The 26,245-nt window shown below is 43.0% G+C and overlaps 2 protein-coding genes across 2 annotated transcripts; one reads left to right on the plus strand and one right to left on the minus strand.

Annotated features, from left to right (window-relative positions):
- Positions 1 to 60: 60 nt before the first annotated feature.
- On the plus strand, positions 61 to 6,074 carry LOC116311506 (nucleoside diphosphate kinase B-like). The gene is made up of 5 exons (XM_031728635.2): positions 61 to 175; positions 2,642 to 2,772; positions 3,855 to 3,956; positions 5,175 to 5,287; positions 5,852 to 6,074. Exons 1-5 carry the CDS (start codon positions 91 to 93, stop codon positions 5,967 to 5,969), a joined length of 549 nt encoding a protein of 182 aa, XP_031584495.2. The 5' UTR covers positions 61 to 90; the 3' UTR covers positions 5,970 to 6,074.
- An 8,021-nt stretch (positions 6,075 to 14,095) lies between these two features.
- On the minus strand, positions 14,096 to 26,129 carry LOC116311515 (MBT domain-containing protein 1-like). Its single transcript, XM_031728650.2, has 18 exons — positions 25,979 to 26,129; positions 24,748 to 24,991; positions 24,531 to 24,664; positions 24,339 to 24,450; positions 23,892 to 23,971; positions 23,312 to 23,429; positions 22,968 to 23,102; positions 22,708 to 22,796; positions 22,529 to 22,627; positions 21,999 to 22,134; positions 21,833 to 21,888; positions 21,073 to 21,177; positions 20,846 to 20,993; positions 19,750 to 19,832; positions 18,783 to 19,020; positions 18,637 to 18,708; positions 17,965 to 18,153; positions 14,096 to 17,551 (listed from the first exon to the last, which is right to left on the minus strand). Exons 1-18 carry the CDS (start codon positions 25,997 to 25,999, stop codon positions 17,445 to 17,447), a joined length of 2,166 nt encoding a protein of 721 aa, XP_031584510.1. The 5' UTR covers positions 26,000 to 26,129; the 3' UTR covers positions 14,096 to 17,444.
- Positions 26,130 to 26,245: the final 116 nt, after the last annotated feature.

Raw genomic sequence — 26,245 nt, forward strand, 5'->3', positions numbered from 1 at the left:
CACAGATTTGGACCAACTCTGCACACACACAAACACACACACACATATTTCTGGAGCCCCTCCCCCGCAGAGAAGCCTTTAAATAGAGCCATGCTGTGGCGTTGTGGCCTCGGTGATCGCATCCCCGCCGCCAGCAGATCGTCTCCACAAGTTCTTCTCCCATCCCAGAACCAAGGTAGCTATCAAACACAGACGCACACGTAAAGCACAGGATTGTGGGTAAATGCACATTTCAGTAGCGCATGCTGCTGAAACGACATGGCGTGATTTGAAAGTTACTCGTGAAGATTTTCTTACAAATATTTTTTAAAATTAATTTTTTTATGCAGCAGATCACATTTTTATTTGATGAGCAACTTTCTCCTAATATTAAAGAGATGTTTTACAAAACATTTTCAAACTCATACATTTGATGTAATATCTTAGTTTTGGTATAAAAGCAGTCAAAATGTAAAATTTAAGCTTCCAGTTAAAATCTGATCTGCACAGAAACTTTACAGCTGATAAAAATAATCCACTTTTATATGATCTCCTTGTCTTCACAGACTAAAGATGATAAAATTATTTAGTGACATTGTGTGTGGGATTCTCGTTTTGCAGGTTTATAGTTTCTAGGATTAAAATGAAAGGTTGGATTTTTCTCAGCATCCTTGTATGAAAAAAGTCTTTTTGTGTTTTGAGTGAGCTGGGCTGCATCGCTTAAAAATTTAATTGTGAAATATTCACAACAAACCACAAAACATTAACAGAACTAAAAAAAACACATTATGGTTATAATGTAATTATATAAACTGGTAAATGAAGACCGTTTTAAATATTTGGATGAACGCCTGCATTTTCCTTTTGATGACTGTGAAATGGAACGCTAACACTTCACTGTTAGCTCACTCATTTTTTTTGGCTTCTTTCGAGGCATTAAGCCGCTATAATTTAAAAATATGAAGTTACTTCAACACTTCCTTTGTTAGGTAAGCTCAACATTTCTTGGTTTCTTTTCTCCTTCTTTTTGAAATGACTGCAATGGCTCCAGTCTTGCAAAACTTCAGTGGAGCCAACTTTGCAGCCCGCTGCACTCGTGGTGTCACAGCCCTGCTAATGTGTTATGAAGGTACATTTAAAAACCAAAAAGTAAACGAATCAAATCAATGCTACTATAACTCGATTAACTCTCCAATCATACCCACCGGGGACAGAGCTTATAGAACATCTTTGACTTTAAACATAATTGCTCTCCTCAGCCTCGTATTATTTCCTCGGGCAGAGACACCACATCAGACATAGATTTATGGTCAACTGTTAGAAATGAGTGAATTTCTAACAGTAAAGTTTGAACTTGTCTTAAAAATCTTCAGTTTAATGAACTCAGTTTAGTGAAAACATGTCAAAGGAATAAAGAATGTTTTAAAAATGTTTATTATGTTGTGAGTGCAGCACAAATCTGCAGTTTAAATCTGGTATTTCAAAAAGTGAAGCGTTAAATTAGTGATGTAGGAGCGGCAAATGTTTTTTCTCCCACCGTCTCTCCAGCTGTTTCCTTGTGCATGAATGAGCTGCAAAATCAGCATTTCACAAACCAAAAACATGTTTTTTTCATCAAAATTCTTGTTTTTAGTTTGACGGGCCTGTTGGAGGTTTTTGTAAATTTTCAACAAATAAAATAATTTTTACGTATTGAGGGTGAACTTTTAAACCTCAGAGCACATTACATTCATGACATCTTGAAAACTTAAATTCTAACCTCAGATGTGTCAGATTTCAGGGTCTCACTCAGTTCACTGAAATCTTAGATTATCAGAATTATCTTTATGTGGCCAAGTTTGTGCAGACAAGGAATGTTTTTAAATATGCATATATGCACAATGAGAACATTTTCTGGAGGTATAAAAATGCTCAGAGCAGCTGTTTCCTAACAACAGGCCGTCACACCTGCTCTCAGCTGCTGTCGGCATAACGCCAGCAGATTCCGGTGGGAAGTAAAATTAGCAGCGGGGCCTCCGGCACGCCAAGGTTTTGTCCAGAGTTATGAGCAAGCTCAGATTCGAGCGGTGGTTGCCACGCCGGGAGAAGAAGAAAATGTGGTCCAGGAAGCTCAGAGGCAGCTCTGGTTTCACATCAGGGGGAAATTTAATATCGGCAGCTCTCACTGAGCTGTGACTGAAGGAGACGATGTGATGAGATGTGGCAGGATAAAGCAGACACACCTGAGAGGGAGGAAGAGGAGGAGGAGACACTCACAGAGACAAAGATGAGACAAATGTGGTTTTCGGGGAAGATGGGTCGTTTTCCTCCTTCTGGCCGTGCAGTAACTCGTGTTCAGCTCAGCGGTGTCTCTGTCTCCTTCACACATCTCCAGCTTCTTTTTCATTCTGTCCAAAAACACTGAAGCCTTCGGCCCTGCAGGCTCCTCCTCCTCTGCAGAAATCTAAACATGTTTAGGAAACTATCGATCAAATTTTACATTTGATCGAAAGATAAAAAAAATATTTTTTTATATTATAAAATATTTCTTATTTATAAAATATATAAAATATTTCTGTATGGTTTAGTTTGAGGACACACTGTGTGCTGTCAAACAAACACTCATCAAAGAACTCAACACGTTTCCTGTGGGCTGACTGATCACTTCCTGTTTCCTGTGCAGCCTCCTCAGCAGACATGGAGCGTACCTTCATTGCTGTGAAGCCCGATGGCGTCCAGAGAGGACTGTGTGGCGAGATCATCAAGCGCTTTGAGCATAGAGGCTTCAGGCTGGTCGCCGCCAAATTCGTGCAGGTAAAAACGACGCCAGGCGCCACAACTCACATACAAACGACTGATCAGCACATACTGACCAGCAGGGGGCGTTTCCTCTCTGCTGCAGTTCATTTGTTCATAAAAGTGCAGCTGTCAGCTTTAAACCGAGGCTTTGAACCAGCTTCATCAGAACAGAGTTACAAAGCAGCTTTGCATGAATTCCATTCATAATAATCCTTCTTTACCTCACACCAAGCCTCGTTGCAGCTGCTCATCATCTGTGTCTGAAAGCTCCTCCCCCTTTAAGGCAGCTTTCTTGATTAGCAAAACTGGATTTGAGCAGCAGGTGGGTGGGGCTTCTATGCCCCCTCTATGACATCATACAGATCCCAGATTAGAAAAAAACAGCATAAAGTGAGTGTTTAGAGCAGCCTGAGCTGTGCAAAGTGAGCTCATTATTCAAGACTTCAGTTTGTTTAGTGTGAAAGTCCACACAGGAACAGGAAATACATGACAGGAAATAAGACGAGGGTCACTACCATTTTGAGGTTTTTTCCTGTATCCTCCATGTAAATTCTGTAATTTCAGAATTTTGCTCATATGAAGCTACGCTCACAGCTGTCTGATGATCTGCAGAGTCCAAGTGTTCGAGCCGGTACGGTATAAATATTAGAGATGATGTAAAAGGCTGGAGCGAGCTGAGCAACATGGTGTGAGAGGAGGTGTTTGATTAGAGGCGATGACAGGCGCTGAGTGCTTGGCGTTGTTGAAGTGAAGCCAGTCGTCTCGGTGGATTCATGATGAACATGCAATAAAACACCTGACACCCCCCTCCCCCCCCAGCCCCCTCCTTTTGGCAGTCAAAGTGTGGATAAAACATGGATGTAACCTCAGGTTAAAAAAAACTGAGGCTTGTTTCACCGCTTGTGCTCATAAAGAGCTCGGATTGGATAGAAGCCTCATGCTCAGCTGATGAGTTTATGGTCTCAGTGTTGCTGCTTTCAGGCCTGACTGAACAAAACACAAAGTTCATTTTTAATACTGGTCCCGTCGTTGGGGCGTGGCCACCCAGTGACTAACTCGCCGATGAATGTGTAACTTCCTGTATTTGGTGTCTTCAGGCCTCTGAGGACCACATGAAGAAGCACTACCTGGACCTGAAGGACATGCCTTTCTACGCTGGACTCTGCAAATACATGTCCTCTGGACCCATCCTCGCCATGGTAACACACATACAAACACACTCAGCTCACCTCTAGCGCCGCCATCACACACATATCTTTCTCGCGTTATCTCTTTCCATTGCCTCACTCGTCTCTCCATCTATTCACACCCTCTCATGTTCAAGGCATCGCGCTCCGACCTCCACCAGACAAATGAGGCGCACACAGGAGACTTTAATCATCCAAGCTTTATTTAGCCCGGCCTCGCACACGTTTGCAACCAAAAGGGGATAAAAACAAAACTGCATGCAGCTCTTTGCAAACAGTTTGAGTTTGAAAAGAAATATGAGGCACCTAAAACTGCAGTTCCTCTGACATCCACTAGAGGCTGCAGCAGCGAGTCAGTCCCATGTTAAACGGTTACAGCAGAAATAAACACGTTTACATCCTGATACACAAACAGCTGTTGTTTTTTATAACTCACCTGTTTAAATTGTATTAAGGCTTAAATTTTGCATTATCAGGGGCGTGGCCTTTTTGACTGACAGGTGGATGATGGCGACTTTTAGGCTGTAGCTGCTAGCTGTCTGCTAGCTTCACCTCAACTGAACCTCTGGACCTTGTTTGTGCAGCTGGAGCCTTTTAATGACGTGATCTGACCATTAATATGGCTGCTGTGAGGTTAATGGATCTACATTCTACTTTGGGTGCAATCACCAAGAAGGCGCTATCAGCAGGGGCGCCACTAAGGGGGCGCCACCCCCCTCAAACAGATCATTATAGATTTCAAAATCTTATTTGGTTTTCATAGGTATCTATTTTCAATGAAATCAACTTTAATAATCATTCTCTCTTTATTGACATATTTTTCAATAACCTATGTTTAAAATACAACTTTGTCTGTGGTCTTGAGACTTTTTGTCAAAAACTGGAAGACAGTGTTTACATTTTACTTTTATTCTGGGTGAGTTCAAGAGCGCCCCCTATAGAGCAGCAAGTCCACCGAGGAGGCAGTTCCTGACAGTTTAGAATATTTAATTTGACGTGGTGGTGACAGAAAACTGAAACTGAGTCTTTTTAAAACAAGATTTTAAATTCCAGTAGGTGATATCACAGTGGTCTCGTCCGTCTTTTAGATACAGTCTATGGATTACACTGGTTTCACATTTGTTCTTCCTGTATCACTAAAGTAGAAAAAGAACTAAATATGTTCACCTTTCAACATAAACATCAAAATTCAGTTCAGCAGTTTGTGAAGTGTGTGTTTGTGCATTCCAGGTGTGGGAGGGTCAGAACATTGTGAAGCTGGCCAGGATGATGCTGGGTGAGACCAACCCCGCTGACTCCAAGCCCGGCAGCATCCGTGGTGATCTGTGCATCAACATCGGCAGGTGAGCAAGTGACCATGACATGACTGCCTCTGTTTTATAACACAACATCACGCAGAGCAGACGGACCCACACAACTCACAACACTGTTGTTTTTCAGCCAGTAATAACTCAGTGTACTAAAGATTAGGATCTCAGTGGGATAATAGTGTTTCCTCCCAGTCCTCCATCCCGGCTCCCCCTTGCCGTAGCATCATCAGTATCACTGTACCATATTTCACTCGTATCAAGACTTATTTAACCTAGCCTTACTGGACATACACACCGTGATCGGGAGTCGAACCCCCGACCTGAAGTTCCAAAAGCAAGTAGTGTTACCACTGCATTGTCCAGCTGCTGTGTGTGTGTTAAGACATTAGAAAACTAAAACACTCAAATACAAAATTTTAATGAGATCTCTTAAATTCATAATATTTTAAAGTATTAACAAAATGGGAAAAATATGAACGCATTTTTGAAATGAGACATTTTCTATTAGCTTTCTGAAAGAACCCCACCCCCTCCCCCCACAAACCCTGCAATCATTGATCAGTTACTGATCCACACCGATCACCTCCGTCTCCACAGGAACATCATCCACGGCAGCGACACCCTGGAGAACGCCAAGATGGAGGTCGACCTGTGGTTCAAGCCCGAGGAGTTTGTCACCTACACCCCATGTGCCCAGTCCTGGCTGTACGAGTAAACCGGCCCCACCCACCATCATCCGTCAGCCCCGCCCTCCCTGCAGTCGATCGTCGATCAATCCACAACATGTAGCACTTATCAATAAAGTGTCATGTTAACAACAGTCTGGATGTTTCTGTGTTTCTCTGGGTAAACGCGGTTACTACTGTTATACTGTTATCACCAGCAGCAGCAACCAAATCCCTCCGCCTCTGAAAATAGTGCCCATCAAATCCACTGTCTCACCGTGTTCATGTGATAAAAGGCAGGATGCTGCATCAGGTCAGCTCAGGTGCTGATTATTGTTAGTAAGATTGACTAAACAGATGTTTTTGTGGTTTTGAGCAGCGATGGCGGCCTGGCTCAAAACCTTTGATGAGCCTTCCTGATGTTTTGGTTTTTACACAGAATATAATACAGAATATACACAAAAACGTCTTAAACTGAACCAAATGAGATATTCAGGACGCGGCTGATGGGCATCGTTACTGCTGCCAGATCCTAATGAGTGTAAGAAGCCAACCTTCAGCAACTCGTATGACGAGTAAATAACCATTTGATGCCACTGCCAGCAGCAGCGTGCAGGTATATGTTTCATTTAGTTTATTGATATTTAAAGTTGTGATTTTGAGTCAGGTTGGTACAGGTGCTGTTGGGTTAGTTCTTAGTGGCACCTGTGACAGGAAAGGAGCGGCTCGTGGCCGTAAATACATCCCTCCATCTGTGCTCTTACCTTATTAATTTCACTTCCTGACTCTCTTCTTGAGACGGCGGCACCTGCAGCACCAACAGTACTGAAGTTCACGCTGCAGCAGCTCGACAGCGAACATATCGTTAATTTGACACGTTTTGCTGCATTTATTTATTTTTTATTTTATTTAGTTTCTTTCTTTTTCTGTCTGGCTTTTTGCCACTTCTTTACACTAAACTGCTCTACAAGCTGAGGCCAGCTTGTAGTATGGGAGGCCAGGTGGGATTAAGATATTTGATTGGGCAACAGTGTCAGTAATGAAAATGAACGAATGGGCTGCTGCCAGTGCTTGTAGGGCTGGTGTGCGCCTTTCAATTGACCCATCGGGGAAATGCCCGGCACGCCGGCTTGGCAGTCCAGCCCTGCACTCGTCTGTTCATAAGTGGCCAGCTGGCATTGAGTTAGCTGTGCATCTATCAGATACCCTGTCTGTAGCTATGAACCTCAAACTCATTCTGGTGTTTCTCTAGCTTTTATTTAAAGTTCTTCATCATTTTTCAAATGATGGATCTGACTTAGATCCATTAACACAGGCCTAAAACAAGCTGGGGATTCCCCAACCGACTGGAGAGTAGTTACTGCAGGTTGCTTGGTTTTGTTGGGTTGCAAAGAGGTATGCAGTGCTGCACCAAAAACCTCTGTGACTGTGAAAGCAAAAGGACATAGTATTTCTGTTGGGGACTATTTTGAGCAGCAGTTTGATACTGGTTTGAGTTATTACAAGGGAAAATTAAAAAAACAAAACAAAGTGTGGTCTGTGCTGATATACTGTAAGTAAAGTGGAATCTGATTAGCTTGAGTCATCAACACCAAACAGCTGGTAGCCAAAACACCAAGTATGACCTCTACTCGACTTCAGTGGGCGGAGGCATAAATCCACACATTCATCGCTGAGCATGAGTAATGCGATGCTGATGATGAATGAGAGAACTCAAACAGACCCATCAGCTGAATCCTACCCTCCTCAGCAGCTGACCCGACATCAGATAAACTGTCGGACCTCAAAACTGCTGAGTACAGTCCAACGGGTCGGACCCAGGAGGGAAACCCATCAGGCTGAAACTCAGATCCAGAGTGTCTGCTGATGACCTGACACTTGTTCCTTTTTACAGAACTGAGACGCAAAGACAGAAACAGACCTGTAACGCTTCCAGCTCAGTTAATTATGTGGATTTGCTGATGTTAACCTCTTCCTCTCCAAGTATGCACTCCAGTCCAGAGCTTTTACAGATTTAAGGTGTAAACTGCCAATCAAAGGGTCAACAGTTCACCAAGATCCAATATCAAAGTCCCAATTTGGGCCCCCAAAAAACTTCAACACACGTGTGAAGGATCCACGACAGACCCGACCACCCGTTCATGCTTTTCAGCATCTGCATTATTACGGTTGCTGTAATAACGGTCACAGCTACAGCTCTTCAGCTCACAGCTCACTCTCCGAAAACAACAACAACAATCAGTCAGGACCTAGTTCAGATCATAAGCTTACGAGGTGTGATTGCAGATGCCGCTCAGGTGCGTCCGCCTCTCCTGCAGCAGGACTGCAGACCACGCTCCGCACAACACAACTCCCGTTATTCAGCCTAATGGTAATGGGCTTATGACGTGAAAGTGACTCAAAACCTCACAACCTTTAAGCATTACAGTCGGGAGTTGATCCAAACCTAAATTTTAATATTATGAGTTCAAAGACCTCAGAGTTGGAGGTCTCGACTGTCGTTCTGGCCATTGTACACTCGGCTGCAAAGTGGGGAATTCTGGAGATCACTGCCGTTCTGAGGTTCCTGATATGGACTGCTTCACGTCCATGAATGTCACAAACTGGACTGAAGAGAAAAGGCAAACTTGGTGATGTCCAACAACCATGAAGACATGCTTGACTTTGTGCCATGAACTGGCCTGAAACAATGGTAGTCTGCAGCTTCATGCTGAACTTTCGTAGTGAAAAGTTTCCACCTGCCAGTCCATGTCCATTCTCACCTGTAGTCCGGAGATCTGGGTATTGGCATGACTAAAGCTGCAAATACAAGTGGATGAAATTAGCCTCCTTTGAAGGTTGGCCAAGGTCGGAGAAGAAGGAAGACAGCAGAGTTGGTTCTGACATCAGGTGAAGATGGCTCCTGTCTGCCTCTCTTTGGAGTTTCTCAACCCATCTAGAAGGACAAGCAGGAGACCCAGTACCTATTGGAGAGAAAATATCTCATGTGGTTTGGGGAAAGCCTCAGGATCCTCCAGGAGAAACTGGAAAATGCTGCTGGGTACAAGATCTGGATTACCATCGTAACCTGCTGCCACCTCACCTTAACCAGGTACATGAAGGATAATGGAGGGACAGCTAGACGGATGGATGTTTGTTCTAATGTCATACATACAAACCTCTGACGCTAGTATATCTCAAATTTTGTACCTTTCACAATTCAGTCTTGGAATCTTGTGTCTGATCCAAATTTGGACATTATTTTGAACAGTGAATGTTAACAAATGTCTAGTTTTGACCCATAATCTGTCTTGAACTGGACGTTAGCACTTTGACTCAGATATTTTTGGATCCCAGTGTTTACCGAAACCTTTCAAACAAACTCATGATTTCAGTGAATCTGATCTTAGAATCCAATTAAATTCCTAATTTACACCAAGTTCTACTTCGTATGATCGCAGTCCCAGCACTTCAAGTTAATTTAGTAACCTGACTGATATTTAATAATTTGAGATTTTATTTTTCACAAAAAGCATTTTACCAACACACACACACACACACACACACACACAATAATGTTATAAAAACTGAATATTTTAGTTTTTCCACAACATTTTATTGCATAAAAATGTAAAGTCAGTCTTTTCTTTTACACCTACATGTGATCATTTCTTCACAATCATGCTGTCAAAAATTGCACAATGTATTAGAAAAAAGCTTCATGAAATATAACATCAGGTTATAACTACACTTCTGTTCTCAAAGACAGTTAAAGTATATATATATATATATATATATATACGTATATATATATATATATATATATATATATATATATATATATATATATATATATATATATATATATATATATATATATATATATATATATATATATATATATATATATATATATATATATATATATATATATATATATATATATATATATATATATATATATATATATATATATATATATATATATATATATATATATATACATATATATATATATATATATATATATATATATATATATATATATATACATATATATATATATATATATATATATATATATATATATATATATATATATATACATATACATATATATATATATATATATATATATATATATATATATATATATATATATATATATATATATTTATATCCATCTAGATACATTTTTAAACATTTTGTATGTTTTAATAAGAGCTCAGTAAAAGTCATGTTCACGGCACGAACATGTGGACAACATGGACAGAGGTTTGGGACAATTATGTTTTCATCAGTTTGCACACAAAAAAAAAATTTGTGATTTCTTCGTTTTTAGTTCACATTTAAATAAATCTGTAACAAGAAAAACACGAGGCTGATCTCTATAATTTCACATTAGTTTGTACTTCAGGGAAATAAATGTAGATAAGTGCAGGCACTAAACCTGAGCACTGCTGTGGTTGCCTGTAATCTCAGGAAAATGGGACTAAGAATATTCTTGGGAATTACATTTTCAGTTTTTTCTTTTTTTCAGAAATGCAAATAATCCCCTCCTAAACCTGGATAAGACGATATCATATGCTGTCTGATGACGCCGGCCTGTTAGCACAGTCAGAATGCCAAACACGCCCTGTCCCACCTTAGTAAACACGTCATGTCAAAGCATAAACTCGTTAACTACAAATGAGTTTGATTAAATTCAGTTTTGGACTATGAATTGATTTTGGACCAGATTGCACAGTTTTAACTGCAGAACTTTAAATTATAATTTTGTGGCTGACAATGCCCCCCCCCCCCCCCCCGAGTTGTAATCTAATCCTCTGTTTTAGAAATCTGCTCAAATTTATATATACTTGGAACACAAATTCATAAAGTGCAATCTCACAGCACAAGGATGATTATTTTCCAGGGTTGTACGCAGATCCAGTCCTGCTGAAAAACAAATATTGGTCTCCCAATTTGTGTGACTTAAAATTCAAGTCAAAATTGTGCAGCCATAGACATCCACATGTTCCAGTGTGGGTTCAAGTCTCAAGCTTTACAGCCAATCCAATCGTGCAGCTGTTCCGTTTCCCTCTTGGTTTGGAGGACTTCCACTCATATCCATTCACCTACAGAACTGCAGCTTACGGGCGACTGTGGTTAGTGACCAAAGCAGTCACACAGTGTCAACCGTAAGCACTCATCAACCATCCAGGCAGGACACATTTTTCTCTAGCAACTGAAGGTCAAAGGGGTTACTGAATGGTCTCTAGGCCGGTATGACTGAGAGCCCGGTAATCACCTGACACCAGATTATTATCTGAACCGATCTAAGGCTATGTTCACACTGCAGGTCTTAATGCTCAATTCTGATTTTTTTATCAAATCCGATTTTTTTGTCTGCTTGTTCACACTACTAATAAAATGCGACAGCAAACGCGCTCTAGTGTGAACGCTCAAAGCGGCCCGCATGCGCAAAAGAAGACGTCACACACAACGCGCTCTGTTTAGACCCAGACCAAACAGTATTGTTTGACTGATGGCCCTTAATATAAAGACTTCGGACTTTATGTTTCCCAATTTTTGCTTTAAATTATCCTGTTATAATGTAAATAACCTAATAATTATCCTTATTGCTGTTTTAGAGGAGCGGTGCTTCAAAGGATAGCTGCAGATTTCTGTCAGAATCTGCAGATTATACAGTACAAATAAAATGTTCACGTTGTCTTCCCAACAGTTTCACTGACATCTATTCAATTCAATTCAATTCAATTTTATTTATATAGCGCCAAATCACAACAAAAGTCGCCTCAAGGCGCTTTATATTGTACAGTAGATAGCACAATAATAAATACAGAGAAAAACCCAACAATCATATGACCCCCTATGAGCAAGCACTTTGGCGACAGTGGGAAGGAAAAACTCCCTTTAACAGGAAGAAACCTCCGGCAGAACCAGGCTCAGGGAGGCGGCCATCTGCTGCGACCGGTTGGGGTGAAAGAAGGAAAACAGGATGAAAGACATGCTGTGGAAGAGAGACAGAGATTAATAACAGATATGATTCGATGCACAGAGGTCTATTAGCACATAGTGAGTGAGAAAGGTGACTGGAAGGAAAAACTCAATGCATCATGGGAATCCCGGCAGCCTCACGTCTATTGCAGCATAACTAAGGGAGGATTCAGGGTCACCTGGTCCAGCCCTAACTATATGCTTTAGCAAAAAGGAAAGTTTTAAGCCTAATCTTGAAAGTAGAGATAGTGTCTGTCTCCCGAATCCAAACTGGAAGTTGGTTCCACAGAAGAGGGGCCTGAAAACTGAAGGCTCTGCCTCCCATTCTACTTTTAAATACTCTAGGAACAACAAGTAGGCCTGCAGTGCAAGAGCGAAGTGCTCTAATAGGGTGATATGGTACTACAAGGTCATTAAGATAAGATGGGGCCTGATTATTTAAGACCTTGTATGTGAGGAGCAGGATTTTGAATTCAATTCTGGATTTAACAGGAAGCCAATGAAGGAAGCCAAAACAGGAGAAATATGCTCTCTCTTTCTAGTCCCTGTCAGGACTCTTGCTGCAGCATTTTGGATCAGCTGAAGGCTTCTCAGCGAGTTTTAGGACTTCCTGATAATAGTGAATTACAGTAGTCCAGCCTGGAAGTAATAAATGCATGAACTAGTTTTTCAGCATCACTCTGAGACAGGATATTTCTAATTTTAGAGATGTTGCGCAAATGGAAGAAAGCAGTCTTACATATTTGTTTAATATGTGCATTGAAGGACATGTCCTGGTCAAAAATGACTCAAGGTTTCTCACAGTGTTACTGGAGGCCAAGGTAATGCCATCCAGAGTAAGAATCTGCTTAGATACCATATTTCTAAGATTTTCAGGGCCGAGTACAATAACCTCAGTTTTATCTGAATTAAGAAGCAGAAAGTTAGCGGCCATCCAGGTCTTTATGTCTTTAAGACATTCCTGCAGTTTAACTAATTGGTGTGTGTTACCTGGCTTCATGGATAGATAGAGCTGCGTGTCATCTGCATAGCAGTGAAAATTTATGCTATGTCTTCTAATGATGCTGCCTAGGGGAAGCATGTATAATGTAAATAGAATTGGTCCTAGCACTGAACCCTGTGGAACTCCATAATTGACCTTAGTGTCTGAGGAGGACTCTCCATTTACATGTACAAACTGGAGTCTATTAGATAGATATGATACAAACCACTGCAGTGCAGTACCTGTAATACCTACAGCATGTTCTAATCGCTCTAATAGGATATTATGGTCAACAGTATTGAACGCAGCACTGAGGTCTAGCAGGACAAGCACAGAGATGAGTCCACTGTCAGAGGCCATAAGAAGATCATTTGTAACCTTCACTAAAGCTGTTTCTGTGCTGTGATGAGCTCTGAAACCTGACTGAAACGCTTCAAATAAGCCATTCCTCTGCAGATGATCAGTTAACTGTTTGACAACTACTCTTTCAAGGATTTTTGATATGAAAGGAAGGTTGGAAATTGGCCTATAATTAGCTAAGGCAGCTGGGTCTAGAGATGCTTTTTAAGTAAAGGTTTAACTACAGCCACCTTGAAGGCCTGTGGTACATAGCCGATTATTAGAGATAGGTTGATCATAATTAAGATCGAAGAATTAATTAATGGCAGGACTTCTTTGAGCAGTTTTGTAGGAATGGGGTCTAAAAGACACGTTGATGGTTTGGAGGAATTAATTATTGAAGTTAACTCAGAAAGATCAATTGGAGAAAAAGAGTCTAACTTAACATTGATGGTACTAAGAGTAGCTGTAGATAATATTACATCTGTGGGATGATTATTGGTAATTTTTTCTCTAATGATAAAAATTTTATTTGTGAAGAAGTTCATGAAGTCATTACTAGTTAACGTTAAAGGGATTGTTGGCTCAGTAGAGCTCTGACTTTTTGTCAGCCTGGCTACAGTGCTGAAGAGAAACCTGGGGTTGTTCTTATTTTCTTCAATCAGTGACGAATAGTAAGATCCACATCTACACTGGATGGCCAGGAAGCGTTCGCGATGTCCTATCGGGCGCTTCTCCGGCGCTGATAATTGGCGTCTGTCTTGTGTCAGTGACGTAAAAGACGGATTTAATGCGACATGACCGTTCAAACAGCAGTCGCTTTCTAAAACATCGGATATGTATCGGATTCAGTACCACATACGAAAGTGACCCAGATCGGATTTCAAAATATTGGATTTGTGCCGTTCACACTGTCAGACCATGATCGGATACGGGTCGCATAGGGTCAAAGAAGTCGGATTTGATGCGCTTTCGCCTGCAGTGTGAACGTAGCCTTAGTCTGGCTGAAAGATTTTACACCCAACTCCAGAGCAGACACACTTCTATAAATCGCCACCTGAATTAACTCCTCCTAAATCTTTACTCATCGTCTTAAGACAGACTGTAAAATACTAAAGTCAGTCTATTGCAGTCCTGAAGCCACTTTGAACCTGGTTGAAACGTTTGACCCGTCGGCTCACACCCTGAAACCAAATTCTGCAGCCCTGCACCTGATCTTCAGTTTTGGTGCTTATTTCACGCAGACTCTATTGATTCATTTCTGAATTTTTGCAGCCAATCAGATTTGAGTTGAGCACTAATTTATACCCACAGAAAGACCAAATTAATTCCTATAATAGCCACAAACCCAGTCCAGCCTTCGGATTCTGTAGTTCAGATTCCACCTGATCTTCCTGAGATAACAAACATCTTTAAAAAGCAACCACTGTCAGCATCAGCCTCCAAACGTTCAAATCATCTTTAGGTCCCAATTCTCAGTCTAAGAAACGGCTTCAAATCCCACAGAAAACCTATAAAACCACAATTTCTCCTCCCACTAGGATAATCACACATGACAATATCACAAACTGGCGTGGAAGACCGGCGACCCACTTCACTTTTACCTCTGAATACAAAACCTAGTACAAACACAACTTGTTCACCAGACTCAGTTTGTCAAAATCAATCCATAAAAACATTATCAAACGTGTCACCTACAGATAGCACCATCATACACATAGAACACTTTAATACTAGATTCACACATATAAAAAAGACGAACACGAGCACACGGACAGCAGTGCAAGCAGATTTTAGAAACAGGTTCAGTGTGCAGACGCATGCTCACAGTTTAGCTTAAGACTCGAGTCTAAAAGACCGCTCGACCCTCAACGATGGATCTGTGAGACGACTGCAACACAGATCAAACAGCTCACTCAAAACAACACAAATATAAATGTAGACACTTTTTTTAAAAAATTATCAAAGTAAACGGTTTCATTTTTAGTTTTTTTTAAATGTAGTATGTTAAAACTGTGTCTATGAAGTGAAATTATTACATATTAAGGCAAAATTAAGAAACTAAAGTTTGAGTTTATGTTGTGAGCTAATGATGAGTAACTGGTTTTGTCTTACTGGGGTAACGAGTTATACTTTTAATATATCATAATATTATGAAATCCAATACACTGAAGAGCTGAAGTATGTCATGACGAAAAAACTAAACTAAGAAAATATTTTGTCAAAATATTTTACAAATTATTTTTAAATCAAAATCTTTGAAAGTGAAAGTGAGAAACTTCAAAATGCAAAAATATTCATGCCTCTCTTAAAGAAGCTGATTAAAAATCATCAGTCAGTTCTTTGCTGGTAATGAAGCTCAATTTGACAAAAATTTACTTACAAGAAAAATTCTGAGAGTTAAAACTGACGAGAATCAAGTTTGTGTGATCACGGTTAAAAAAGATGAGAAAAACAGGAACAGAGAAATCTAACACGGAGCTGCTGACACTTCGACATATAAAGTCAAAATTATGAGACGGTAAATTTGGTGACGCATTAAAAGAAAAATAATTTAAAAACATAAAAACATAAAAAACTTTCTGTGGGAAATCATAAGCGTGTAACATTAAAGAGCAAAAGTTTAACACTGAAAGGTAAAATAAGGTAACTATCAGTAATGTAGCATACTCGCATACTAAACAAGTCAGGATTACATTAATATGAGTTTTTTCCCCATTATTGTTTTTGTCAGAAATTTGTTTCCATAGTTTAGAAAATACATAGTTTAGTTCTTGTGTTTAAGCAGACGTTACACACGTTTGTAGTTTCAGTTCTTTAACATCTGTGTGTTTGTGCAGCTCCAGAAATGTGCATTCAGCTTATTTTGGACTCTCCTTGTGAACGTACACTTTACTGCCTGCAGAGTAAAAAACACAGATAAAGGAACATTTGGACATTTTTAGATATGTTAGCTTAAAACCTACTTCAGGCCGTCCCCCTTACTCAGAGCGTCCCTCCACGATCGATTTGATCAATTCTGCTTTTTTCTTTAAGTACTATGATGGTCTCCTATTACATATAGATTTTAAAATAAATCAAATATACTCATTTTACAATTTTAAATATATTTTCTTAACCCAAAAATCTTTTAATTTTGTTTATACTTTTCTGAGGTATCCATACTGCATAACGACGATGTACTTTTGTAGTTTTTTAGCTGCTGATGTGATAAAGAAAGTACTTCTGATGAAGACATCAGTGTGTGTACAACAGTGCCTTTGGGCAAGGCTGTAAACAGTTTTTTTCTACGTTTGGATCTGTGTGATGTCACAGAGAGGGGGCAGCCAATCATAAGAACGTCGTGTCAAAAGGGGGTGGGGCTAAAACAGCTTGTATCAGAGAGGAGGAACTGAGATGGTGCATAAGATAAAGAAGAGTTATTATGAACTCTGAATCATGCAAAGCTAACGTAACAGTCCCACCATAAAAACATGGTGATGGAAATAAACAGAGCAGTAATGAATCCAGGACCGAGCGTTACTGCAGACTGCTACGTTTTCCATTAACGTGACGCTGGCTTGTGCTAACTCCGCAGTCTTTACCTGGGTCGTGTGGATTCAGGGAAACGAGGACGCACAGGTTGAAATAAACCCCAACGATCCTTTGAAGCTGTGGCTGTGATTGGACGTTTAGCCGTCTCGATGAAACTCAAACACATTTTAAAATCATCAAAACAAAGAAAGCTTTGAGAAAACGTCACGTTTGGCCGACTTTAATCCTTCCAGCAGCTCGTTGGATTGTCTGATCTGCTTCAGCATCTATCGTGACCTATGCTCCGTTTTACCATAAAAATAAATGCTGCAAACCTGTGGGCGGAGCTTCAAGAAGTGATCTTTTTTCCTTCTTCGCGTGGCATCCTCGTTAATCCAGCCGCTCACACTGAAACAGTGTTTTTATGACTACATCAACAGTTTTAACGTTAGAACACGAACAACTACAAACAGTGGAGATCTCGGCGTTGGAAAAATTGTCATATAAAAGCTGTTTGTTGTTTTAACTGTCCTGCGTCGTCGTCTTCTCTAGCAGGGTTCAATTTTCAGATGGCAGTACACCAAACACAGTTAAAGAACACAGAGTTCTTTAAATGAAAGGTTAGGAGGAGCGGTCCAATGTTGGAGGTTATCAGTAGATGATTTCACATATTTGTGGGAGGGGAAGAGAAGGGAAACAGGGTGGAGGAGGCCTACTGCTGGTCCCGGCTGCTGAGGAAGTCTGTGGAGGATCTATGCGTTTCTGTTTCAGTCCTGTGAGAAGATAACTCTGGCCCTCTGGCATTCTCCTCTCTGACTCCTGCAGAAACACAGACGATGCAGCACTGAGGCCATCACCACATTAAAGAGCATCACGGAGGCGACACGGCGAATGAGAGAAAACAGCTTTTTGCCTAAAGTGGACGTCAGACTGCGAGGATGCACCAAAACAACATCTTCCTCAACACGTGCATGCAAACCTCAATGAACCGAAGCGATGTTGTAAAGACGAACGTGCTCCACACCGACGTGACCGACTGCAGCGACACACGGCTCATTTGCTGCTGCTGGCTGAGGCTTCGGGTTTAGTTTGGGCCGAATGTTTGACGACGCGGCGAACGCGTCACACACACCGTGCTGTTCATCTGACACTGTGTTTGAATCGTTTCAGTTTTTATGACGTCCAGATTTGTAAAAACCACAGAAATGAAAGAAGGCTGCATGAGTGCATACCTGCCCCCCCCTCAGTGCGGGGGCTGCTCTCTGGGTCGGCAGAGGGCGGCTGGGCCGCGGAGGCCGGAGGAGGGGGTGACGGGTAATCGGGTGGAGTCTCGTTCTCGTCTCCCGATAGGCTCCTGGGGACACCTGTTACCATGGTGCCGGAGAGGCTGACGGGTCGCTTAGCGATGGGCAGCTTCCTCTCTGAGAGACCAAACAGTTTTTGTTAAAGAGACAGTACAACAATCACGTGCTCATGCCACATGCAGCTCCTGCTTCTCCTCCTGTTCGGTCCTTTCATCGTTTCATTTTAGTTTCTCCTCTTTCTGTCGTGACTGAAATGAAAATTGGTTTTTGGTCTGTTTTCGTCTCTATTTAAGTCACATCAGCATAAGTTTTGTTTTTGTTGGTCTATGATAGTTTGGGTCTGTGGCTACAGCTGCTCAGTGTTCTTCCTGTTACTAAGATCATTAGAAGAATGTAACGATGTAAATGTGTTAATGGTCGATATCAGCCTGGTGCATTGGTCTCTGTGGGTGTGACTGAGTCAGACTGAAGAACGTCTCTGATGTAAGAACGCTACAGGGAGGCGGAGCATCGTTTATTACTAAGCAGCAGTTTAACACGTCCTGAAGGCTGATCTGCGGCATGTTTGTTACTCAGCGATTTAAAGAGACGCCGCCTCACTTTTCTTTTGTCCTTTGTACTGCTGAGACTTCTTCCTCTGTTTGGATGCTGCTGACTGCAGGTCTCTGGAGCCTGAAACAAACAAAAACACACCACAGTTTACCTGTCCTTGTCACCACGGAAACTACAGATCAGGTGGGATTTACCTGCGTTAACAGCCGGAGGCTGCAGCTGGTACCCGGTCAGCTGACACCAGCCCACCGGGTACAGGTCGGGCGACTCACAGTCCACCCACTGGTCGTACTCGTCTTCCCAGCCGTCGAAGTGTATCCGTAGCAACCGGTGGACGATGCGCGTGACGGTGGCGACGCAGACGAGCCGTGGCTCCATGAGGTCGACGGCCTCCAGCTTCATACCGGGGCGGAACCCGTGGTTGGGGACGTCCTGATGGAGGACACGGACATGACGCGGTCGTTAACATGTGGATGTTTTTTTGTTTCTAGTCACCGTTTCGGTTTGTTTGCGAAGAAAAAAAAACAAACTAAGAAGGCAAAATTCAAACTTTCACTCGGTTTCCACACAAACAAAAGTATTAAACATTTTTATTCAAACTGTTTATAATTCTGTGCATCAGCAACATGAAATCGTCTGTTTGCTGCGAGTTAAAGTTATAAATGACAGTCTGTGTAAGAAGCACAAACTTTACATTTATGATGCTTTACAGCAGTGAGAACCTGAGTGGACACAAACGTCTAACAATAAGCTCATATTAGTGTCAGACTTGCTGCAGACGGTGTTTTTGGGACTTTCACAGATTTGTGGCTTTGTTTTCATTCATATAACAATAAACGCATCAGACATGCAACCTGGTGCATGTTCTGTTTCTGGACCTCCAATTATTTCTTTAATGATATTTTTGGTTAATTTACATTCCATATATTTAACTAAGAGTCACCTCTAACCGCTGAGCCAAAAAACACTTCATGAGCTCTGGACTGAGCCGTACAGCGGCTGAAGGCTGCTACTGACATCGTCCTGGGAGTCTTTCTAATAATTTTAGTTCAACATGTCTCCTCTATGTTTCTACATCTACACTCCTAGAGCTGCTCAGACTGCAATAAGTCATCATGTTGATGAATCACTGGAGTTGATTTCAGCCCGTTTGAGCCTCACCCTGTTGAACAGGTTCACCGGTGCAGCCACAGACTTGCTCTCCTTCAGATATTCAAACCATCTGAAGGGCAGACTGGAGTAACCTGGACACACAAAGACAGGATAAGTTTGATCACAGCGCACACTACAGGGCAGTTTCAACAAAACATTACAACCACAGGTCCATGAAAGCTGCGATGCTTTGAGAATGGAGTGAACTCCCCAAAGAACAGAACACGTTTTCAAATGTTTCCTGAGACAAAAAAATAAATAAAACACGGTTCAGAATAATGTTCCTCATAGTGAAACCTCATCTACAGAACATCCATCTTCTTCTTCTGCTTATCCGAGGCCGGGTCGCGGGGGCAGCAGCCCAAGCAGAGAAGCCCAGACCTCCCTCTCCCCAGCCACCTCCTCCAGCTTATCCGGGAGAACACCAAGGCGTTCCCAGGCCAGCCGAGAGATATAATCTCTCCAGCGTGTCCTGGGTCTGCCCCGGGGCCTCCTCCCGGTGGGACATGCCCAGAAAACCTCACCCAGGAGGCATCCTTGTCAGATGCCCGAACCACCTCAACTGCCTCCTTTCGATGTGGAGGAGCAACGGCTCTACTCTGAGCCCCTCCCGGATGGCTGAACTTCTCACCCTATCTCTAAGGGAGAGGCCAGCCACCCTTCGGAGGAAGCTCATTTCAACCGCATGTATTCGTGATCTCGTTCTTTCGGTCACTACCCACAGCTCGTGGCCATAGGTGAGGGTAGGGACGTAGATCGACCGGTAAATTGAGAGCTTCGCTTTTACACTCAGCTCCCTCTTCACCACGACGGACCGGTGCAGCGTCCGCATCACTGCAGCCGCAGCACCAATCCGTCTGTCGATCTCCGGCTCCCTTCTCCCATCACTCATGAACAAGACCCCAAGATACTTAAACTCCTCCACTTGGGGCAGGAACTCATCCCTGACCCGGAGTGGGCACGCCACCCTTCACAACATCATATCATTAAAAGGGAGAATCTGGAGGGATCTGTGTGCAGGGACGAGGCTGAAAATGAGGCTGGGGCAGCGTTAAAGCAGTTTCTCCCACAGCTGTGTGCTGCTGCCTTTCAAAGGCACTCCTACCTCTAGGCGGCGTCAGCTCGATGTTGTTAATCTCACAGAAGCCAGCGGGGAAGATGGAGGGAGACGTGGAGTGATAGCAGAACCAGTCCGAGCCATCGGCCGCCTCCGAGCCGTCTATGCCGATCATCAGGTACCCATCTGCCAGGACCTGAGGAGGAGGCGACAGGTTAGATGGAGCCGGAGGTTGGAGCAGCCGGTTTTAGAGTGAGTGCTCAGCTCGCTATTACCTTCCTCACTGTGGCCACACAGATCGCAGACAGATTCAGAGGGTCAATGGCCTCCAGCTTCATCCCATCTTCGAACCAGTGGCCGCTCTGATCCACTTCCTTCACCTTCAGGAAAAACAGGATAAATCTCATTCCTGTTGTAACCTCCAAGCTTCAGGACAATCATTCATCTCTGGTTCTCTTCCACAGCGTCCCGTCGCACTCCCCTCAACCCAACAGGTCACCACAGACGGACGACCCCCCCGAGCCTGGTTCCTCCTTCCTTTTAAAAGGGAGTTTTTCCTTCCCACTGTCGCCGAAGCGCTCGCTCATGTGATGTTATCTTATTATGATTTTTCCTCTTCTCTCTGTGTTATTAAGCAGCTTCAGGTGACTGTTGTTCTTATTTGGTGCTAAATAAATAAAACTGAATTTAAATTGAATACATCATTATTACTTAGATAACCATGACTGTTAGTGAAACATCACTGTGTCACACAGTTATCATTGTAGGAAATATGCTGAGTGGGTGTGACTCATAGAATCGCCAACAGTGGACGAAAACCCTTCAGGAAATATTTCGAATGAAATAAAAGACCTTCTGACTTATAATTAGAAACATGTTAAAATTAAAGCCTACATAAATGCAAAATTGATATAAATTGATTTTATGTCCATGAGGAGTCAAACTCTACAGGTGGGACCAGATTACAATCAGGTAACTCAGGTGTAAGCGGATGTAGTAAAGGCAAAGCCAGAGACGACATCAGGTGAAGCTCACTTTGGCAAACAGCTGTCCAGGTGCATCCATCTGACCGTCCAGTTTCTTCGACACATCTGGGAACAATCACACAGTACATGTTCTTCATCCTCATGTTACACGCTGGCTTAAATTCACTGTTTTCTACATGGAGTCTGGTGGCCTGGGATCGAATCAGCTGACCCACCGGATCGTTTGAAGCGGTGTCCAATGGATCGAGACCATCCGATGCTGTGGATCAGAGGACTGTACATGTGACACCAGAAGTCGTCGGTCCCATCGTCGCACTCCTCGTACACGAGCCGGAGACGACCGCCGATCACCTGCCACGACACAAATGTCAGGATAACATTCACGAAAATAATACTAATAAACTGGATAAGCAGAAGAGAATGGATGGATAGATCAACAGCTGTATCAGAGGCGGTGGGTGGAGGACCTCAGGGCTCCGTCATTGGTCTATTGATTTATTCCTTTAAATGTTATTTCTTTGAGAAACTACAGAAATGTACGATTAAAATGTGCTGCTGAGCTGATGATACCGCGCTGTCTGAGCCTCTGAGGTAGAACATCAGGTCCTGATCCTGCAGCTTTGAGTGTTTCCAGTTAATTTGGCATAAAAAGTTATTTAAAATACACAAATACTCATAAAAAAACGACTCTGGCAAAGTGACATTTAATCTGCTGCCCAGAGATGCTTAGTTTACTGTGACTCACCTGTTCCACCAGAGCCACTCGAGTCCGGCACAGGTGAGTCTTATCCACCACCTCCACCCTCATCTGTTTCTTGAAGGGGAACTGCATACTCTCCTGCACCTGAGCAGACACCCGAGTTTAAACTCAGTTTCAGGACGAAGGTTATTTAAAAAATGGATTACGTGTGTTTTCTACGTCACCTTGGAGGCGAAGTCTGGTGGCAGAGTTTTGGAGCCCGTGAGTCTCTTGATCAGGAACGTTTTCCAGTTGGAGAAGCGGTGCAGGATGGCTGTGAACACACACACACACACATATATATATATATATATATATATATATATATATGTATAAGTTTAAAGCCTAAAAAGAAGTCTGTGTGTTCCTATGAAACTTATTACTCAGGACTGTGAAACTGATCTGAGGTCTGAGAACAAATCTGCAGACAGGAAGTGACCCTTACACTGAGGGGGGACCAGAGGTTTCCCTCCAGCAGCACACCAGCCCACTGGGTGGATGTCTGGCACGCAGAGATTCAACCAGAAGTCTCGCGTAGAGTCGCAGTCGAAACCCTCGTATCTCAACAAAGCCTTAAAACCTGCACGTGCATGCACACACACACACACACGCGCACAAATTAGTTTCATCACAGAGATGGTTCAAACTCTGCAGGAGCCCAACAAATATTTCCATCTCATCTGAACAAAATGCAGACTCAACATTTACGTTAAATTAAAGTCAATTTAATGTTATGTTAGAATGTGTGTGTGTGTGTGTGTGTGTGTGTGTGCGTGCGTGTGTGTGTACCAGCCAGTTTGATGATGCCAGCGATCCAGTAAACCTTCATGGGCAGCCCGCTGTCAGTGTTCGGCACCTCGACTCGGATGCCTTCGCTGATGCCTCCCCACGACTTTCCCATCGGGACCTAACAAACACACAAAAATAAAATTAATGAAACATCCGACCGCACACACGGATCCAGTTTCTTATTCGCGAGGTCTGAGATCGACCCCCAGCGAGTTTTACAGCTCAAACAAATTCACACAACAAACTCTGAAGTAAGCAGCGGTGAGGTCGTCTGAGCTGGTTTCCTGTCTGTCGATTCAAAGATAAGACGCACAACATCATCTGCATATGTGACACGCTTCACTAGAGCCCTGGTGATCCAAGCGTGAATCAGTGAAAACTGTGCAGGGTTAAAGCTGCAATGTTTGACCTCTGACCTCATGTTTGAATCTCACAAACGCTGGTCAGGGGGAGGAGCTTCTTTCTGATGATTAATGCAGTGAACTCAAACTAAAAGATCGTTTCATCGTGCTAGTATCAACTGAACACTGTTCACAGGGAGCTTCATCATAACGGTGAGAAGGACTCTGCTTGTACCCACATGTTTGAAACAGCTGACCGGCGCTCCCATTACATCTCCATCTCCAAGGTAACGACCCCAGTCGAACAACTCCATGGACACTGTGAAGAAAACAGAAGGCGTGATGTGCAAAGAGAAACCTGACACGTTCATCAAGAAGTGCTCAGTGGCACAACGGCAGGAAAGATTCAATCCTCTGAGAATTAACTGCGATGCAGTGCAGAGTTCAACCGATGTACGATTTAAAAATCAGCTCATATTTATTACTGTTTGAAAAGGCCGACCGCTTCGTTCTTATTTCCTGTCGTACGTGTTAAACACGAGCTCGGTGCGTGTGCACTCATGCCCCGTCAGACACGCCAAACCCTCATGTTGAAACTGTTTTTTTCTCATCACGGATCAGTATGATGTCACATGGAGCAGAGAGAAGCCCCGCCCACGTGGACGTGTCGGCGCTGCTGAACTCACCGCTCTTCTTGACCCCGCCCTGCTGGTTGGCCTGCTGCTGAGCGTAGGCGGCGAGTTTGGTCATCAGAGGCTGCTTCTGCAGAACCTTGGCTTTCTTGGTAGGAGGCTTTCCCTGAGAAACACAGACACACGGAGCCCGTCACACCTAACATAAAAAAAGTTCAAGGCAAAGTGTTCCTACACCCGCGTTACCTGCAGTCTGGCGAGGATGCTGGCCTTCTTGGAGTTGGATGAGTAGCTCCTAGAGCACGAGACGCTGCAGAAACGTTTGGTTTTGCTGTAGAAGGCATCTCTGACGCCGACCATGCCGCACATCTCACAGGTCGCTGAGGAGAGCAGAGAGAGAGCAACTGAGGACGCAGATTGACCGACTCAGAAAACCAGGTCCTGATTCTGGACGTGAACTGACCCATGCCGGCCTTCCCGTCGGGGTATGTGTACACCTGCCCGTTGGTCTTGATGAGCGTCAGTGAAGAGGAGGAGGGGTTTAGCTGAGTGACCCCTCCTCCTCCTCCTAACTCTTCGTCCTCGCTGTCCTCGGGACTGGAGGCGCCGCTCCCCCCACTGGACTCGGTGCTGCAGCTGCTCCGGTCCTCATCCAGACCGTCCAGCATTCCAAACGAGTCCCGCCGCTTCCGGGACTGACGCTCCACCTGAGGACGGAGGAGAGTCTAAAGTCACAAAGACCCCCAAAAAGCCATTTACCCCATTAAAACTGTATTTAATCCACAGAAACACAATCGTAACCACAAATATTTTATTAAATGTTCTCAGGTTGTAACAACAAAGATCTGTGAAGTTCATGAATATTGTTCCTTCTCTGTTCCATCCTCTGACCTCTGCCCATCATCACGTCGCATCAGTGGGTTTGGAGCTCCTGCAGCGCTGCAGCACCGAGAGGCTGATTGACAGCACAAAGAAGCCACAACACCGGGTCACCTCCAGGATTCCCCTCACTTCCGCTCACTCTGAGCCCCGACAGCGAGGTTAAACCTGTGCACCCCCCCGCCGCCGCTGCTACCGCTGCCTGCATTAAATTCGGCGGCATTAAATTTGTGCAGCACTGCAGTCTGTTCCTGGAAAAGCCGTTTTTCTGTGCTGATCCACGGTGACGCTCCGCGCTCTGAATGTACGAGTATGTAGCGGGAAAAAGCAAAACGATAAACACGTTTACTTTTTATTTAATTAAAACGTCTTTACCGGAATACATGCATGCCGAATAAAAAAACATGTTGTCAGGTTTATGAAACTTTTTATAGACAACATCCAGTCCAATGTTTGTCTTTGGAAACAAGCAGCAAAACTAATACCAAAGGACTTTCAAAGGAGATCTGACACGAGATTTTGTCCATAACAGGTAAAGTGAATATAAATCTACGTTTTGGCTGGTTACATAACTACTCCAGTCTTTATATAGATGCAGAATTAAACTCTGAGTTGACGTTGTTACCACCTGATGAAATTTAACTTGCATTTGAACATGTGTTTCTGTCACTGAACAAAAGTATCTTAAATTGAACGATTTCTCAATGGAGTTTTGCTTTAACAATCCGCTTTCGCTTTTAAGCAGTCCCTAAAGCAAGCATTAAAAATGAAGGAAGACGCGCTTCCGGGCGGCTCGGGGGAGCCCCGGGACTCACCAGGTCTCTGGGGTTTTCCATCAGGTGGGGTCGTGAAAGGAGGACGCTCTCTGACAGCAGAACCCGCAGGAACAATCATTAAAGACCAGCGGCAGACATGTCAACAAAACACCAACTGCTTCGCTGCGCAGGCGCTCGACAGGCTGACGCTGATTGGCTGGGGCTCCTGCTTCGTGTATTTTAATAAGAAATGATGAGTCCTCCATCGACCCTTGCTGGTTAGACGGTGAAGCGCCAATAATGAGATAAATACGAACAGGTAAAACA

Source organism: Oreochromis aureus, linkage group 4 (assembly GCF_013358895.1).
Source record: "Oreochromis aureus strain Israel breed Guangdong linkage group 4, ZZ_aureus, whole genome shotgun sequence".
Taxonomy (NCBI): domain Eukaryota; kingdom Metazoa; phylum Chordata; class Actinopteri; order Cichliformes; family Cichlidae; genus Oreochromis; species Oreochromis aureus.

What these genes read in the sequence shown, in the direction of transcription:
- LOC116311506 (XM_031728635.2), top strand. Translation starts at nt 91, where the DNA reads ATGCTGTGGCGTTGTGGCCTCGGTGATCGCATCCCCGCCGCCAGCAGA. An exon ending in TCTCCCATCCCAGAACCAAG is followed by an intron (nt 176 to 2,641) that starts GTAGCTATCAAA and finishes TTTCCTGTGCAG; the next exon opens with CCTCCTCAGCAGACATGGAG. An exon ending in TCGCCGCCAAATTCGTGCAG is followed by an intron (nt 2,773 to 3,854) that starts GTAAAAACGACG and finishes TGGTGTCTTCAG; the next exon opens with GCCTCTGAGGACCACATGAA.
- LOC116311515 (XM_031728650.2), bottom strand. Translation starts at nt 25,999, where the DNA reads ATGGAAAACCCCAGAGACCTG. An exon ending in CACCAGACTTCGCCTCCAAG is followed by an intron (nt 22,628 to 22,707) that starts GTGACGTAGAAA and finishes GTGTCTGCTCAG; the next exon opens with GTGCAGGAGAGTATGCAGTT. An exon ending in CCGCACTGAGGGGGGGGCAG is followed by an intron (nt 17,552 to 17,964) that starts GTATGCACTCAT and finishes GTGTTTCTGCAG; the next exon opens with GAGTCAGAGAGGAGAATGCC.